The following is a 15,616-nucleotide window of genomic DNA, read 5'->3' as shown; positions in this document are numbered from 1 at the left end:
AATAAATATTAATTGGAACAATAATAAATAAAATAATTATTATTCATTTAAGCTGTTAATTTTTACATTGATAATTCTTCAAAAAAAAAATTACATTGATAAATCTAGCAAACTAGCAATCTCTTGGTGTTATTTAGTTCAAATTCAAATGATTGTTGTTGCAAATTAACAATTATTTTAATTTTTGATTTTAAGTTGCCTGAATTAATTAATCCATCACAAACAACAAATTGTATCAATCTATCAAAAAAAAGTTGTATCAGATGTAAAACAACAATGTGAATTGTGTAGTGAAAGTGTCGCGTCCAATGTGGGATTAGGCATGGCAATGGGGCAGGGTGGGGACAGGTTTTGCCTTCCCCACCCCCATCCCCTACTCTCATATACTTACCCGTTACTCTACCCATACCCAACGGGGATGAGAAATTGGATCACATCCCTGTCCCCAACGGGTTCGGGTATTCCATCCTCATCCTCGTCCCCGCAGTGAATCAATTTTTTTTTTATTAAAAATAGTTTTTTTAAGCTTCAATGGTAATATTGTAATGCATTATCCAATAATTTGCGCTCATTTTAACATTTCCTTACCGAATAATTCGGTTGCTCCTTTAACCATCAATGAAAGTTCTTATATCATTATAGTTATCAAACCAAATAACATGACATATCGTTATCAACCCCCTCAAGAAAAACAAAAACATGACCTTTCTACATTCGGGTAGGGTTTGGGTATGGGTTCGAGGTGGGTACATATATCCCCGTTACCCGTCCCGTACCCGTATTATGAAATCGGGGAAAACTCAAACCCATACCCAAACCCCGTCAAATCGGGGTTGGTTTGGGCGGGTACCCATGGGCACGTGTTTTGTTGCCATGCCTATGTGGGATTAAGGGCTAAATTGCTTTGGCACCACTTATAGTGTTGTCAAATGATTTGGAAGAATTTCATGATTTTGTAAGTTGGTATTTTTTTTCTTTTTCATTATTTTGCATAAATATTTTTTGTTGTGTATATAATCGTTTTTGAAGTGCTTTTCTTTTTGTGTTACTTCAATTGTAGGACAAAAGATTTTGAGAGAATGTTGTAACCATTAATCTTGAATAGTAGAGGTAGAAGATGGAAAATGTAAGCTTATAAAATCAAAGAGAGAATTTATGCAAGGTAGTGGAGAATTATCCTCAGCTAAATATTTTGATGGACATTTTATTTTTGATTGTCCTGTGACCACCAACACTATGAAGTTATTACTAGTGCTAATACAAGAGAACATATAGAATTGAGAATTTGAACATGATGAACTTTGTTGATGCCGATATGCTATGATTTTGTGGATTCTTCTATAGTGGTTTACATATCTCTTCATCCTATAAACTCACATATATCTTCATCGTATGAACTTGAAAAGAATCCATTCCATTTTCAGTTCATAAAAGGCTTGCTTCCATTTCTAGCTTCTGTATTTGTTCCGAGATCAGGTCCAGCCTAAGATAATGTAAGATTTATAGTGAACATTAAAATGAGACCGACTAAAATAAATGTGTACTTTTTTTAGTAAAAAAATGTAAGAAAGTGAAGAATTGATCTGAGCCACTCATCCTATTTCCACACTGCCTCATGTATTGTGCCACATCCCACTATTTTGTTTTTGTCATTTTTATAAGTGTAATTATTTGCTTTGTTGCCGAAAATTTTCGGAAACAATAGCCATGCTAAATAAATTTTATTCTAACCTATATATGAGTGTTTGGTGGTGTTGGTTTGAGATTTTGGAGTGTGTTTCTCTTCAAATTTTCTCAGTTGCCGATTTGAGAGGGCTGATTTAGTTTTTTCAAAAAAAAAAAATATTTTAATTTGTTAAATTTAACGCTGATAAATTTAGCAAACTCATTGTGTTACTTAATTCAAATGAGTGTTGTTGCAAATTAACAGTCATTTTAACTTATGATTTGAAGTTGAAGTTCACAAATAACAAATAGTATCAAAGGTAAAAGTTAAAACAACAATGTGAGTTGGGTTTCTTCTCATGGTGTTTCGTGGGGTATCGCTTGGTGCCTCCTTTTCTGTATATTGTTTTAAACTTTTTCTAGTTATTTTATATATATATATTTTGCCATTCAAAAAAAAAAAAAAAACAATGTGAGTTGGGTAGGAGGTGTTATCAGATGATTTTGTAATTGTAAGTGAGTATTTTTTTTTTTTTTCTTCTCTCTTTTTATTTGCATAAAATTTTCTTGTTGTTTATGTAATCCTTTTTTCAAGTCTTTCTATTTGTGTGACTTCAATTGTAAGACAATCACTTTGAGAGAAGGTTGTAACCATTAGTCCTGATTCTCTCTTTTCCTTTCCCAATCTTTCAATAAAATTGTTCCTATGTTTATTCAATTCTGTCCATGTTTTGGAAATTCTTTGTTATATAAAAAAGGTTTGTAACAGGTGCAGAAATAGAAGAGCAAAAGTATGATAAATATATTGAATAGTGTTTTTCCTTCACAAGTTTGGTGATACAGATAGAATTGAGAATTTGAACAGGATGAAATTTCTTGATGCAGCCTAAAGGATTGATATGCTATGATTTTATTTATTCTTCTATTGGTTTAAATATCTCTTCATCGTATAAACTCAAAAAGGAGTATGAATCCATTCCATTTCCTGTTCATAAAGGCTTGCTTCCACTTCTAGCGCCAGTATTTGTTCGGAATCGGATTGGATGTCTTTAACTTCAACTTTATCTCAAGGGGCGATTCAATGTGCATGGAAGTAAGGGATTCTGTATTTTAATTTTTCTGCAATCAGTCGAAAAGAGGTCTATGTATAGAAATTGAGGAAGTCATCAGATGATAAGGCTTTGGACTATGTATATCAGTTTCACTTGAACAAGGATGATCAAAAGGGTAATTTGCCACTTGTTGGGAAGCTGAATTTGAGTTAATTTATGGTAGCTTGCTTGATGTTATTAGTTTCATCGGATGAGAATGGAAATGAAGTTTGTTATTGACCTGTCAGCCAGTCAACATCGACTTAAGGGGAGGGGCGGGTGAAGGTCCACACTCCGCACCCTTGCCAGCTTTAGATGGGTTGACGACCGTTTTTCCACCTCTATAACTGAGACTGGAGGGAGAAATCATGTATTGGCTCAGGCAATAGTTATGAAGTGAGAAATTTAGTTAATTCCTTCATATATTCTTAGGAGTCTTTGCCCTTAGATCACTTTTCCTATCCCTCACATCCACAATCATGTGTTGTTGGAGCTCACTAATTCAGTTCTTTTATTTTGATGATTTGTTGCATCTTACTATAATTTTTTGTTTTGGAAACCCGATCATTGTAGAAAGTGCACTTGTTAATCAGAAGAAGAAAGAAATTATGGTGCAAGATTTACAATTTTCTACGTACAGAAGTTGTAATATAAGGGTACAGAGAGTTTGTAGTTAATTTTGTTATTCTAGAAATAAGAAGAAAAAAAAATCAGAAAAAAAAAAATACAATGAATATAAATATGGTTTTTTTAGTCTAGATGAGCTAGTATTACTGCTTCCTCTGTTGATTGTTTCTTGTTTTCCTTATTCTCCTATAACTATGATATTAGCATTTATTTGTGCCTGTTCTAGCAACCTGTCTTGAAAAGTAGTAGCAGTCATTGCATTTTCCAGCAGAAGATCTATTGACCCTGACTCGGCTTTTGAATTTAGCTTTCGTTGTCTTCTGTTTCCCAAAGAAAGCATGTATATGCTGCTAGAACATTGCTTGAAGCAAGAAAAGTATTATTAAACTATTGTAATGTTGTATCTAAATTGTTTTATTAAGTTACTTCTTTTATAATTCAGAATCCGACAATATAAAGACTCATTTATACTGCACCGCAAGCATGCGAGTTACATGTGATTCGACAACCTTTCAATGCAGGATTACTCTTAATTGGGAAGGACTTAGTCACCTGTGTTGGAAATCAGAGGATGAAGAAACAAAAGGAAAAGGGAAGCTTGAGAGCTTGAAGTTTGTGAGAAAATCCTATAAGGCGTCATATTGAAAAAGATGTAGAAAATGAGATATGAGATGATTAACAAACAAACTAAAATCGTAAAGAACTAACTAATTTCTAACAGAATTCATATTATGTAACTACCTATGATTTTTTTCTTGTTTTAGCAGCATTAATAGGAATGTGATTGTGAAGTAACAAATCTTATTATATATCTTAAAGATATTGTACCTATCTCCAATAGTAGCCTGAATTGCTTGTTCAAGTAAAGACAGCTTTTTCCTGATCGTGTTGAAATTCCCACTGTAATTTAGCATATTCTAATATCATTTCACCGTTGCTGGGATCCGCCGAGATTGCACTTGAGTAGTAATCCTCTGCTGCTTCTAGATCTCTATTTGACTGTACATTAGTTTAAGATGGAAGAGAATGCAATATCATAAGCCTCAAAAACCAAGTAAGGATGATCATACATGATTAATTTAATATAGTCACAATTTAGATTTAGTATCATCTGTACATTTTATGCTTAGAAGGCTGCAATTTGCTTTGGTGTTGAATCATGCCTAAGATTATTCCTAAATGATGTGTATATGCGCTTGTGAACGTAACAAAATCGAAGTCTAGCCTGAAACAGAAGATGAGCGTACTTTTTCATAAACAAAGGATTGTTAGGATTCTCATCAATCATCTTCATCATTATTGTCTTTACTGCAATGAGTTTTTGTAAAATTTTCTCCACCATTTTCTTCTTTTGAGGTCTTGACAGGTTCAGCCTCTTGTTTTTCCATGTCACTCTGTGCTAAGTTACAATCTTTGAGAATTAAATAAACAATCTGTGTTATTTGGAAGACAACAGCCCTAAGATAGAGATAAATAAAACACACACCTGAGTATTACGACCTCCACCATCATTCTCATCATCTTCTGTTTCCCTGAGAAAACTAGCATATGCTGCCAGAACATTGCTGAAAAGATGTTACATGTTTACTGTTATCTTTTACTAATGGAAAACTCAATGTTGGAACACTAGGAGTGCTGATGTGTGAATTGAAAAATTCATGTCTCACATTGGGTATTACACACAATAAGTGTTTATACAGTGGAGGTATTATTTTTAAGACTCGAAATATTAAATTTAATTAATATTTTTTTTGAATTTTTTGTATCGGTACACGTCATCGCCATGTTAGTGATTTGCATGTGTCAGCATACGCTTGACACATACCCGCACATGTTGAACATATGCCTACACGCGCATCCCTAAATCAACTTTGTTATTGGGTGCTCATTTATGAGGCGAGATTAAGTCATTAATTTTGTGACGATCAACTAATCTTAGTCATTGGATTTGTAACTTACCTTTGGTTCCTCACCTATAAACAAGGCTCCTCACTTTTACTCACACCAAAAGTTCTTTTGACTTGTCAAATAATTTTTCTCTCTTCTCCCTCATTTAGCTTGTGTTGATGAACTATTTTTTTTCTTCTTCTAATTCATGTCCATTTGAATTTAAAGAGTGTTTTAAAGACCATAGTCCTTTCGACTTATAATGTCCCTTCAAACTTAACAATGGTCTTAAGAGCATAGATCATTCGGTAAATTTTGTCCCTTCAGATTTATAGAGTGTTCTTAAGATCATAGTCTCTTCGAGTTATAATGTCCTTTCAGAATTAAGAATGGTCTTAAGGGCATAGTCCTTTCAGTAAATTTTGTCACTTCGGATTTAAAGAGCGTTCTTAAGATCATGGTCCTTCCAGTTATAATGTCCCTCAGTATTAAGAATGGTCTTAAGAGTACAGTCCCTTCGATATTTTAAATATCATAGTCTCTTTTGATATGTATTGTCCATTCGAAAATAAGAATGATCTTAAGATTATAATCACTATCAATATTTTTATGCCCTTGGAGAAGTTAGAGATAGAATGATGGAAACACCATATTAGAGTGGTTCGAGTACCATATTTAAATGTGTATTTATAGAACGGATCTTACACTGCAATAGGACTCCGCTACAACTCTTAGCACCATCTTTTTAAAAAAAAAAAAAACAAACTAACCCATCGAAGTTGACATCGAAAAGAATCGAACATGAGACACTGACAGGAGCACACTCCAAGATGTCAAACCAGATCAATTAAGTGGTTTCTTCCAAAAACATCGTTAATTCGTATATCATTCATTTACCCCTCGAAAACAACTTGTCCTAGTTTAGGGAGTGGTTTTGAAATCTTATCCCACTTTATTTTGAAAATGTTGGTGTTAGTTCTACTAAGAATGACCCAAATCCTAGTGGTTCGGTGAACATATTGATATTTCGTGTAAGTTGAAGTTCAAAATGGAAGGAAGAAAGAAAAGTCCCACTCACATCACATCCACTGTACAAGCATAGCCAGTTTTGTATCACCACACGAAGTGCTTGTAAGTCCCACATGGGTACATCAAGAGAGAAATACAACAAATGTCCAATATAAAACCGAAGCGAGCCTACAATGTAGCCATTCGAGCTTATTCTATTATTTATGATAGCTTCTTTTCTTCGGCTTCTTTCGAAGTAAAAATTTGATTCCTCCAAATTTACGTCGGCAGGGGCCAGAGAAAAGCAACTCTCTAAATATATTTTATTGAGGGAAACTCCTCTAAATCTATTTCTTAACGTTTGTATGTGAGATTAGTTTTTTATTTTGGGAGATTTATTTTTTGAGTGGAAAATCTTCTAAATTTATGTTTACATTTTAAAAAAAGGTTAATTAATTAAATGAATCATATAATATGGAATACAATAGATAATATTAAGTTAATTTTAATTGAAAGATCAATTTGACGTGTTTATGAGTTATATTGAGAGGGAATTAAAAGAAAGAATATGACAGAAAAAAGGTGGAAAGTGTAGAGACTCTCATATCATATTATCCACTGCAGTGATCTAAATAGTCCCACATCGGCAAGCCAAGCGAATAAAACAGAAAATGTGGAATATAAAAGCAGCAGCGAGTTGTTAATTTTTCATATCTTAACGTGTTCTCAGCTATGATAGAGTAGAATTCTACTTGTGTTGTATAGCAGTAGCAACTATCACATGATAATGCATAACTAGTGCTATGTAACATACATGTGAGGTTTCTACAGCTATGTCACACAAGTGGGATTTGATAGTGTTAGAGTGCCCTTTGCCATTAACACACCGCCACCCACACCAAGTGGTTATAAGTGTTGATATTCGAGAAGAGTGGACTCTATTAGGGGAAACCCCTGGAGGAATGATTAAAATTGAGGATTTGAACAGGATGAACTTTCTTGATGCAGACTAAAGGATTGATATGCTATGATTTTATGGATTCTTCTATTGGTTTAAATATCTTTTCATCGCATAAACTCAAAAAGGAAACAACACCGGAGGCAGAAAATCGCAAGTACAGATCCATTCCATTCCATGTTCAGAATCAGATTGGATGTCTTTAACTTCAACTTTACCTCAGGAACGATTCAATGTACATGGAAGTAAGGGATTTCACATTTCATTTTTTCCACAAACAATCAAAAAGAGGTCTATGTAGACAAATTTAAGTAGTAGATTGAGTCATCAGATGATAAGGCTTAGGACTATATGTATCAGTTTCAATTGAACAAACTTTTTTATCGACCAGTCAGCCAGTCAACCTACGGGGCGGGGTGGATGAAGGCTCGCCCCCTTGCCCAGTTTTAGATAGGTTGGCGACATGGCTGGCCAAAATGGGGGGCATGACCCGTTTTCTCACCCCTGTAATTGAGACCGAAGGGAATAATCTTGTATTGGCTCAGGGAATAATTATGAAATGGGAAATTTAGTTTATTCCTTCATCTATTCTTCTAAGTAGTCTTTGCCCGTAAATCATTTTTCCTATTCCTCAAATCCACTAACTAGTATTCAACAAACACTAACTAGTATTCAACAAAAACTGCATCAACTATTGCATTTGAAATCTCTAAAACTGGTGCAGTTAAGGTCCTTGATGAGGTTCCCACTACAGAAGATATGTGTGTACTTGTTGGAGCTCATTAATTCAGTTCTTTTATTTGTTACTTGGATAGTTACTCTTTGGTGTTGATGCACATTTTGATGATTTGTTGCATCTTACATATATTAATAAATTTTTGTTTTTGAATCCTGATCTTTGTAGAAAGTGCACTTATAATGAGTGGTAAATTTATGGTGAAAGATTTACAACTTTCTCCGTACAAAGTAGTAATTTAAGGGAAGCGAGAGTTTGTAGCTAATTTCGTTGTTCTAGAAATAAGAACAAAATAGAATGAATAAAAGTATGGTTTTCTTTAATCTAGATGAGCTAATTTTGCTGCTTCCTCTGTTGATTGTTTTTGGTTTTCCTTATTCTCCTATAACAACGACATTTTGCAGCAGATCTATCGAACCTGGTTCTACTTTTGAATTCAGCTTTCCTTGTCTTCTGTTTCCCAAAGAAAGCATGTATATGCTGCAAGAACATTGCTGGAAGAAAGAAAAGTATTACTAAACACTTATGTTGTATCAAAATTGTTTTATTAAGTTACTTCTTTCATAATTCAAAATTCTACAATTTAAAGACACATGTATAGTGAGTTATGTATGATTCAACTATTCTTTTAGTACTTGATTTACTCTTAATGGGGAAGGACTTGATCACCTATGTTGGAAATCAGAGGACGTGGAAGTGAAGGAAAAAATGAAGGTTGAGAGAAAGCATCATAAGGAATCATACTGAAAAAATGTAGAAAATGAGATACAATTGATCTATTTATAGAGCTTGTGAGATGATTAACAACCAAACTAAAATCATAGCAAACTAACTAATCTCTAACAGAATTAATATTCTGTAATAACCTATGATTTTTCTTCTTTGTTTTAGCAGCATTAATAGGAATGTGAAGTAACAAAACCTTTTATATCAAAAACGTGTCACAAGAATTTTACCTATCTCCAGGGGTAGCCTTAACTGCTTGTTCAAATAAAGACAAAGCTTTTTCCTGATCATGATGAAGTTGCCACTGCAGTTTAGCATATTCTGATATTGTTTCACCATCGCTGGGATCAGCCGAGATTGCTCTTGAGTAGTAATCCTCTGCTGCTTCTAGATCTCTATTTGACTGTACATTATTTTAAGGTGGAAGAGAATGCAATTTTATAAGCCTCAAACACCAAGTAATAGCATGTCTATAACCATGTGAAGCTCATAGCCTCATACTATAATGATGATCATACATGATTAATTTTATTTAGTCACAATTTAGATTTAGTATCATCTGTACATTTTATGCTCAAAAGGCTGAAATTTGCTCGGGCGTTGAATCAGTCCTAACATTATACTCCTAAAGGATGTGTATGCGTCTGTGAACATAAAAAAAGTTTGAAGCCTCACCTGAAACAGAAACTGAGCGTACTTCTTCAGAAACAAAGGATTGTTAGGATTCTCATTAACCATCCTCTTCAAATAATCTGCATCATTACTGTCTTCACTGTAATTAGCTGTTGCAAGCTTTTCTGCACCATTTTCTTCATTTGAGGTATTGACAGGTTTAGTCTCTTGTTTTTCGATGTCATTCTGTATTCAATTATAATCTTTAATTATTAAACAAACAATCGGTGTCATTTGGAAGACAATGGCCTTAAAATAGCTGGAAGAAAAGAAAAAAAAGCACCTGAGTTGTATGATTTTCACTTTCATTCTCGTCATCTTCTGTTTCCCAGAGAAAACTAGCATATGCTGCAAGAACATCGCTGAAAAGGATGTTACATGTTTACTGTTATCTTTTATTCATGGACAACTCAACATTTTACAAGTTAAAAGAGCCATTCCAGGTTCTTTTGTATAGAATGGAAGTGTTGCTACCTGTCTTGAGGCGAAGCTTTAGCTGCACGTTCAAAATAGACCGCTGCTCTATCTCTGTCGTGATGGTTCTCCCACACCAGCTTCGCATAGAGCATCAAAATTTCACCATCATTAGGATCAGCTAGAGTAGCGCGATGAAAGTACTCCTCTGCATCTTGAAGCTCCCCCTTACCCTATTAGTAGATGATGAAAATTAGACGACAGCATCTGATAAGAACTATAAGAAACATCAAGCTCATCAAAAGGAAACTAAAAATGTTGTGAAAAACAAGTTCTCCTAGACTCCCAGTGGTTGTGAAATTTTATCTCTACTTTGTTTTGAAAATTTATCGTTCTAAAAAATCAATAGGAGTATCTTGTTATTAGTTCTACTAAGCAGGCAGGAGCAGGCAAGAGTGTTAAAAAAATGTCAGCTGCAACAATATTGGTTGCGACATCAAAATTTCGGAGTCTCACAACTATAATGTAGTCCTGACTAAGGCTGCACCAACCACATTTGACCGCAGTTCTCCACAATATAATGGACTGCAACACAACCGCGAGTGTTACCGCTATTTGAAATCTATCTATGTGTGGCCTCATTAATATGTAAATTTAGTCCCTATGAGACTTAATACATCAATTAATTAGAGGTTCAATGCCTACTACTCATATCATCCAAAACCATCTATTCATTCAGAATCAAAATTTAGAACAACAATCTGGTCCAAAAGTAAGAGATACAAAAAGAACACACAATGTTTGATCACATAATTCGGTCTATTGTGCCTAAGTCTCTGACTGCAGATCCTTTCTACTAATATTGAAACTTTAAAGCTTAGTGTTTAAGTACTACAGTCCAGTTAACAACATTACTCTGCACCACCCCTCCCAAGCGACCTACCCACTTATCAGTAAGGTGTCATCCGTAAAAAAAATATATATGTATGTGTCTTCTTGAATTGAAAAACATGGAAAGTAAACTAAAATCTAATTGACTAAAACCAAGGAAGCAAGGATACAGACACGACACGGACATGCCGACACCATTAGTAATTTGAGAAAATCACATAATTCATAGTAATAGTATGTGTCGTGTGAGTGTCAGACACGACATTGGGACACGTCTAATCAGAGGAGTGTCCATGCTTAATAATAAAAAAATAAGAAACAAAATCCCTAAAAAAATAAACAACTCACTTGTAAAAACAGTGCATATTTTTTCAGAATCAAAGGATGAGAAGGATAATCATGAACCATTCTCTTGCAATACTCTTCAAGATTCTCACTTTCTTGCAAATTTGGCATAAACATATCATCACTGATAATAAGATTATTATTATCAGAGACAACATCACCACCATCAACTCCAAGTCCTGTTGCAAGATACATAGGAGGTGTAGATGGTTGAACATCATCGTCATCCTCAACACCCAGATTCTGAATCTCAGTTGACCAATCATTTTCATTATCTTCTTCTTCTTGAATCAAATCCATTTTACTTCTTTCAAAGGTGAAGTCACTACTACTTCCAATGGATTCTAAACTCATAACAGTTCTTTTCAGAACTTGTTCAGGATCGTTGTTGTTGTATATTTCAAATGATGGAGATGAACGTAAGGGGTAATGAAACTCATCTTCCGTTGGTGTTTTGTTGGGACTGTGAAGCTCAGCCATGGTGTTTAGCCACAAGATAATCAAAAATATTTAGATATATCTCTATATTATTATTACTAGATTTGTGAAGCTAAGAATTTAGTATATTGAGTTTTTGTGCTTATAAAGCAAAGTCTGATGATGATATTTCTACCATTGTTATGGAAAGAGACAAAGTTATTAAGATATGAGATTTTTTTTTATTTTATAATTTTTTATTTTTTAATTAAACATTTTAATTAATATGAACTTCATTACTCTCAATTTAATATTTTTTTTTTTTACATTTATGATAATTCACCACTGATACTAGACAAACGCACCTAAAATCATTCTCTCTCTTTCACTTATACTTCGTCCGTCCCAAATTGTAAGAAAAAACTCAAATCACATTTATTAACAAACTAAAACAAAAAGTTTGTCTTTTTACTTATATTTTAGAATAAAGAAAATGAGTTTTTTCTTACATTTTGGAGAGGATCTTAACTCTTTTTTAATAGATCTAAAATGATCAAACAAGTCACTTATTTTAAGCCATTGTTATCTTTTTTTTCCTTCCTTAGGTAGATGATGAGATATTATTATCTTTAGGCGGCTAGTTATTAGATTTATAGCGTGATGTTGTAATATTAGTATTTTTTTTATATTTGAAAAAAATTATAAACTTTTTTTTACAAGATATAATTAGATATTTACATAAAACTAGATAAAAAATTCAGTTTTAAATAATAAGCTAAAAATTTATGCTGTTTATCATTTGAGAAAACAAATAAGAGATTTACAAGTGAAAAACATTTACTGAAAAATTAAGTTATAATTTTTTTGAATAATTTTCAAAAATTATATAGTATAAATATTATGAATTTTTGGAGTAGGTTTTATTGTCAAAATTTCAAATATTTGTTGAATGTTATAAAGAAATTATTTTATGTTTGAAGTATGAAACTAAGGTACAAGAAACAAGATGAACGTGATTATGTTAAAGAAACGTAAGACGAAAGTCTCCCATCACATGAATTAAAGTAGTCTTCATTGAGCATATCTATTGTCTACTACACCATGTGAAATCAGTTGGTTGACCTATATTGTGACAGCCAAACCAAGCTTCAATGAGAGGAAAAATATCAGAGAAATAATATCATAATGTTAGGAAAATTTGTAATCAAAGCTCTTCCATTGCACCTCTCTGCTTAACAAAGCAAGTCAATTGGTTGACTTCTTTACTAAAATTCTCGAGTCCCGACATTCGGTTACTATCCAAACTGGCCGTGCTCAATATGTACCCTCTTCAACTTGCTAATGGAACTCGCTAACAAGATTGTCAAATTCGAGAGTCTAAGTAAGCTCGTGGAGTCTATGTACACTCGACTCATAATTTCGTAAGAGTTTACTTAATATTAGGTAACTTAGTTGTAGATTATTACAAAGCATTTTTTTAAGGATCACAAAGCTAGTGAGCTAACCTAGTATTAGACTATCATCATTTTTGCTATAGTCAATTTTACCATTCTGTTATTCTGTTTTGGTTAGTTAAGCTTTTGTCAAATTTGTTAATCAGTTGGTTAGAACCACACTTTCATCTCATCTTGTATATAAGGTGCAAATTCCACTTTTGTAACCACTTTTCACTTTACTCAATCAATTGAATCAGAGAATTCTTCAAATTATGCTAAGTCTCAATATGGCATAACAGAATGATTAACTGACTATAGCAAAAATGATAATAGACTAATACTTAGTTAAGTTGTTACTATTCATGTTTAAACTTGATCCAATTATTAATTATGCTAAACATGTAAATTTCATGATAAAAGATAGTTGTGAAGTATATCCCAATAGCATAAATAATAATCCAAACATGTGTTAGAAATCAAAGTGAAAACAACAACAAAATCTCATATTCACCCCAAGTTAATGCATTATATAAAAGGTATTGAGTAATGTGCATGTCACTACTATCACTAAATCATCTTTTCATCAAACTCCCTTCTTGGTGATTTCTTGATCCATTTTTTCTTGATTTGTCATTCACTGTATCTCTTTCTCTGAGATCTTATCCTGTGTTTCATCTTCCCTGCATTTTTACCATGTTGCCAATTTCACCAAACAATCCTTATCCTACACAAAATTCTACTCAAATCAATAACAAGTTGATGAAAAATTCTCTATGTTCTCTACCCCTGATGAAGATGCATCATCAAAATGCAATCACTTCTCAAGATCCTGCCATTGAAAATGATCCAACAGAAGAAAGAGTTACTGGAGACACTGCTGAAACAGATTCTTTCATCTACTTTGATGACAGTGATATACGAGAGAGACTAGAAGAATGCCAAAACAGCATTCTTGGAAAGATTGTATCCGAAAAAGCTATTCACTGGAAATCAATTCAAAACGCGTTATCTAACATTTGGTGTAATCCTAAGGGTTTTAGGGTTGAACAGATCGGAGACAGTTATTCCATTTCTTTATGGACGAACAAGAAGATATGAAGAGAATAATTCGAGGTAATCCTTGGTATTTTAGGAATTCTTGGCTCATCGTACATCCTTGGAGAAGAGACATAGACGCGCAGTCGTTAGAGTTTTGTCATGCTCCCGTATGGATTCAACTATGGGGATTACCTACTCAATGCAGAACTAAGCAGATGGGAATCAAGATAGGATCCAGCATTGGTAGTGTTCTTGCATCAGAGTTATACGAATATCCCGAAAAAAAACTGATCATCAAAATCAAGGTAAATCTTGCTATCAGTAAACCAATCAAAGCAGGAATCTACATTGGTAGCGCCAAGGATGGAGCACATTGGATTGATTTTCGATACGAGAACCTCCCTCAATTCTGCTTCGCTTGTGGCTTGATTGGTCATACCGAAGCCAATTGTAAACTGCGCGACACCAAAACTAATGCAGAATCAACAAATAAAAATGTTTTGGGGCCATGGCTTAGGTATAATCATTTTGGAAGGAGGATCATGGATTACAAGGACAGAAAATTCAGCAGCAACCCTACCAAGTGTAAGAATTATGGTCATTTTATGCCTCCTATTCCCCCCAAAATGCTTGAAGAAATGGCTAAAATGTCTATGCTAAACCACATCAAAGATCACCCTCAAAGTCACAACACTAATGAAGAGCACACCGAAAAAGGTGGATCCATCATAGACATGTCCCAGCCAAGCAGCTCCACTCCATTATGGCTGACTGTCTTGTGAGTTAGATATTACTATTTGAGAAATGTTAGGGTTCATGTATCATATAATGTGCAATGTATATCTAGGTCAGTTCATACCAACTACTATAAATTGTCACTATCAAGTTTTTCTTTGGGTGTTAATGTGCCTCAGTCAATAGATCCAACATTGGTTACTGCATTTTCCTAAACAGTTCTTTAATTTCTTGTTCATATTTTGATGTCTTAGGACACTACAGAGTATTATTTCTTGTTCATATTGTGACATAGTCATCATTTTATGAAAAATTGCAGCCTAATTAAGATCTTCCATATCTACTTTTCAACAACAAATCAATTTGTTTCTTTATTAGAACTTGTTATTAGAACTTGTTATGAACTATTTCAATTCAGCTCACATAGTTGAGATATGAATATGGAAGCTTGTACATTACATTGACAAATTACAGAGTTTGGATATAACTGCTTTCTAAACTAGTTAGTTAATAATTATTGTTGTGAGTAAAAAAACTGTTGGTAAACTCTTGTACTTTAAGAAAAGTTATTTCATAAAGAAATATCATTTCATAGTCTATAAACATTATGATAGCTTTCTATAATTTTTTGTCAAAAAAAAAAAAAACTAAATTTTATCCACAAATCCTAGCTCAAATGAAAAAATTGTTGAAATTGTTAGGCCGGACACCATGATCGGGGTTCGAACCACGACTTCTCCACTTATGTTTGTGAGTTTACTATGACTATTTTCAATTCATCTATCTACAAAAAATAAAATAAAAAACAAAACAAACTCTAAATTTTTTAAATGCTATTTCGTTGAGATTTTTGGTAAATAATATTAATTTTTATTTAATAAAATAACTCGTTAAATATTGAAAAAGTCAAAGATAGAGTCCGACAAGAGTTTATAAAAAAAAGTTGTTGGTTTTGTAAGTATAAGTTAGC

General features: G+C 33.3%; 1 protein-coding gene across 3 annotated transcripts; it reads right to left on the bottom strand.

Moving 5' to 3' along the window:
• Positions 1-3,671: 3,671 nt before the first annotated feature.
• TPR4 (Tetratricopeptide repeat (TPR)-like superfamily protein) lies at positions 3,672-11,572 on the bottom strand. Of its 3 annotated transcripts, none has more exons than XM_085729805.1 (6): positions 11,024-11,572; positions 9,845-10,017; positions 9,654-9,732; positions 9,374-9,556; positions 8,929-9,101; positions 3,672-3,744 (listed from the first exon to the last, which is right to left on the bottom strand). In XM_085729805.1, the coding sequence occupies exons 1-6, from the start codon at positions 11,498-11,500 to the stop codon at positions 3,687-3,689; spliced, it is 1,143 nt and encodes a 380-aa protein (XP_085585931.1). In that variant the 5' UTR covers positions 11,501-11,572; the 3' UTR covers positions 3,672-3,686. The 3 variants fall into 3 exon arrangements, with proteins under 3 accessions (XP_085585931.1, XP_085585926.1, XP_085585917.1); XM_085729800.1 differs by lacking the exon at positions 3,672-3,744 and adding an exon at positions 8,134-8,466; XM_085729791.1 differs by lacking the exon at positions 3,672-3,744 and adding an exon at positions 8,537-8,715.
• Positions 11,573-15,616: the final 4,044 nt, after the last annotated feature.

This window comes from Medicago sativa, chromosome 1 (genome assembly GCF_051527215.1).
Source record: "Medicago sativa cultivar Bolivia chromosome 1, Bolivia_mono, whole genome shotgun sequence".
Taxonomy (NCBI): domain Eukaryota; kingdom Viridiplantae; phylum Streptophyta; class Magnoliopsida; order Fabales; family Fabaceae; genus Medicago; species Medicago sativa.
The sequence above is the reverse complement of the archived record's forward strand: the minus strand, read 5'-3'. Positions and strand labels throughout refer to the sequence as shown.

Coding starts and splice junctions, on each gene's coding strand:
- TPR4 (XM_085729791.1), bottom strand. CDS start 11,500: ATGGCTGAGCTTCACAGTCCCAACAAAACACCAACGGAAGATGAGTTT. Junction 9,557..9,653: donor GTGAAAATCATACAACTCAG/GTGCTTTTTTTT, acceptor AATTGAATACAG/AATGACATCGAAAAACAAGA. Junction 9,102..9,373: donor ACGCTCAGTTTCTGTTTCAG/GTGAGGCTTCAA, acceptor AATAATGTACAG/TCAAATAGAGATCTAGAAGC.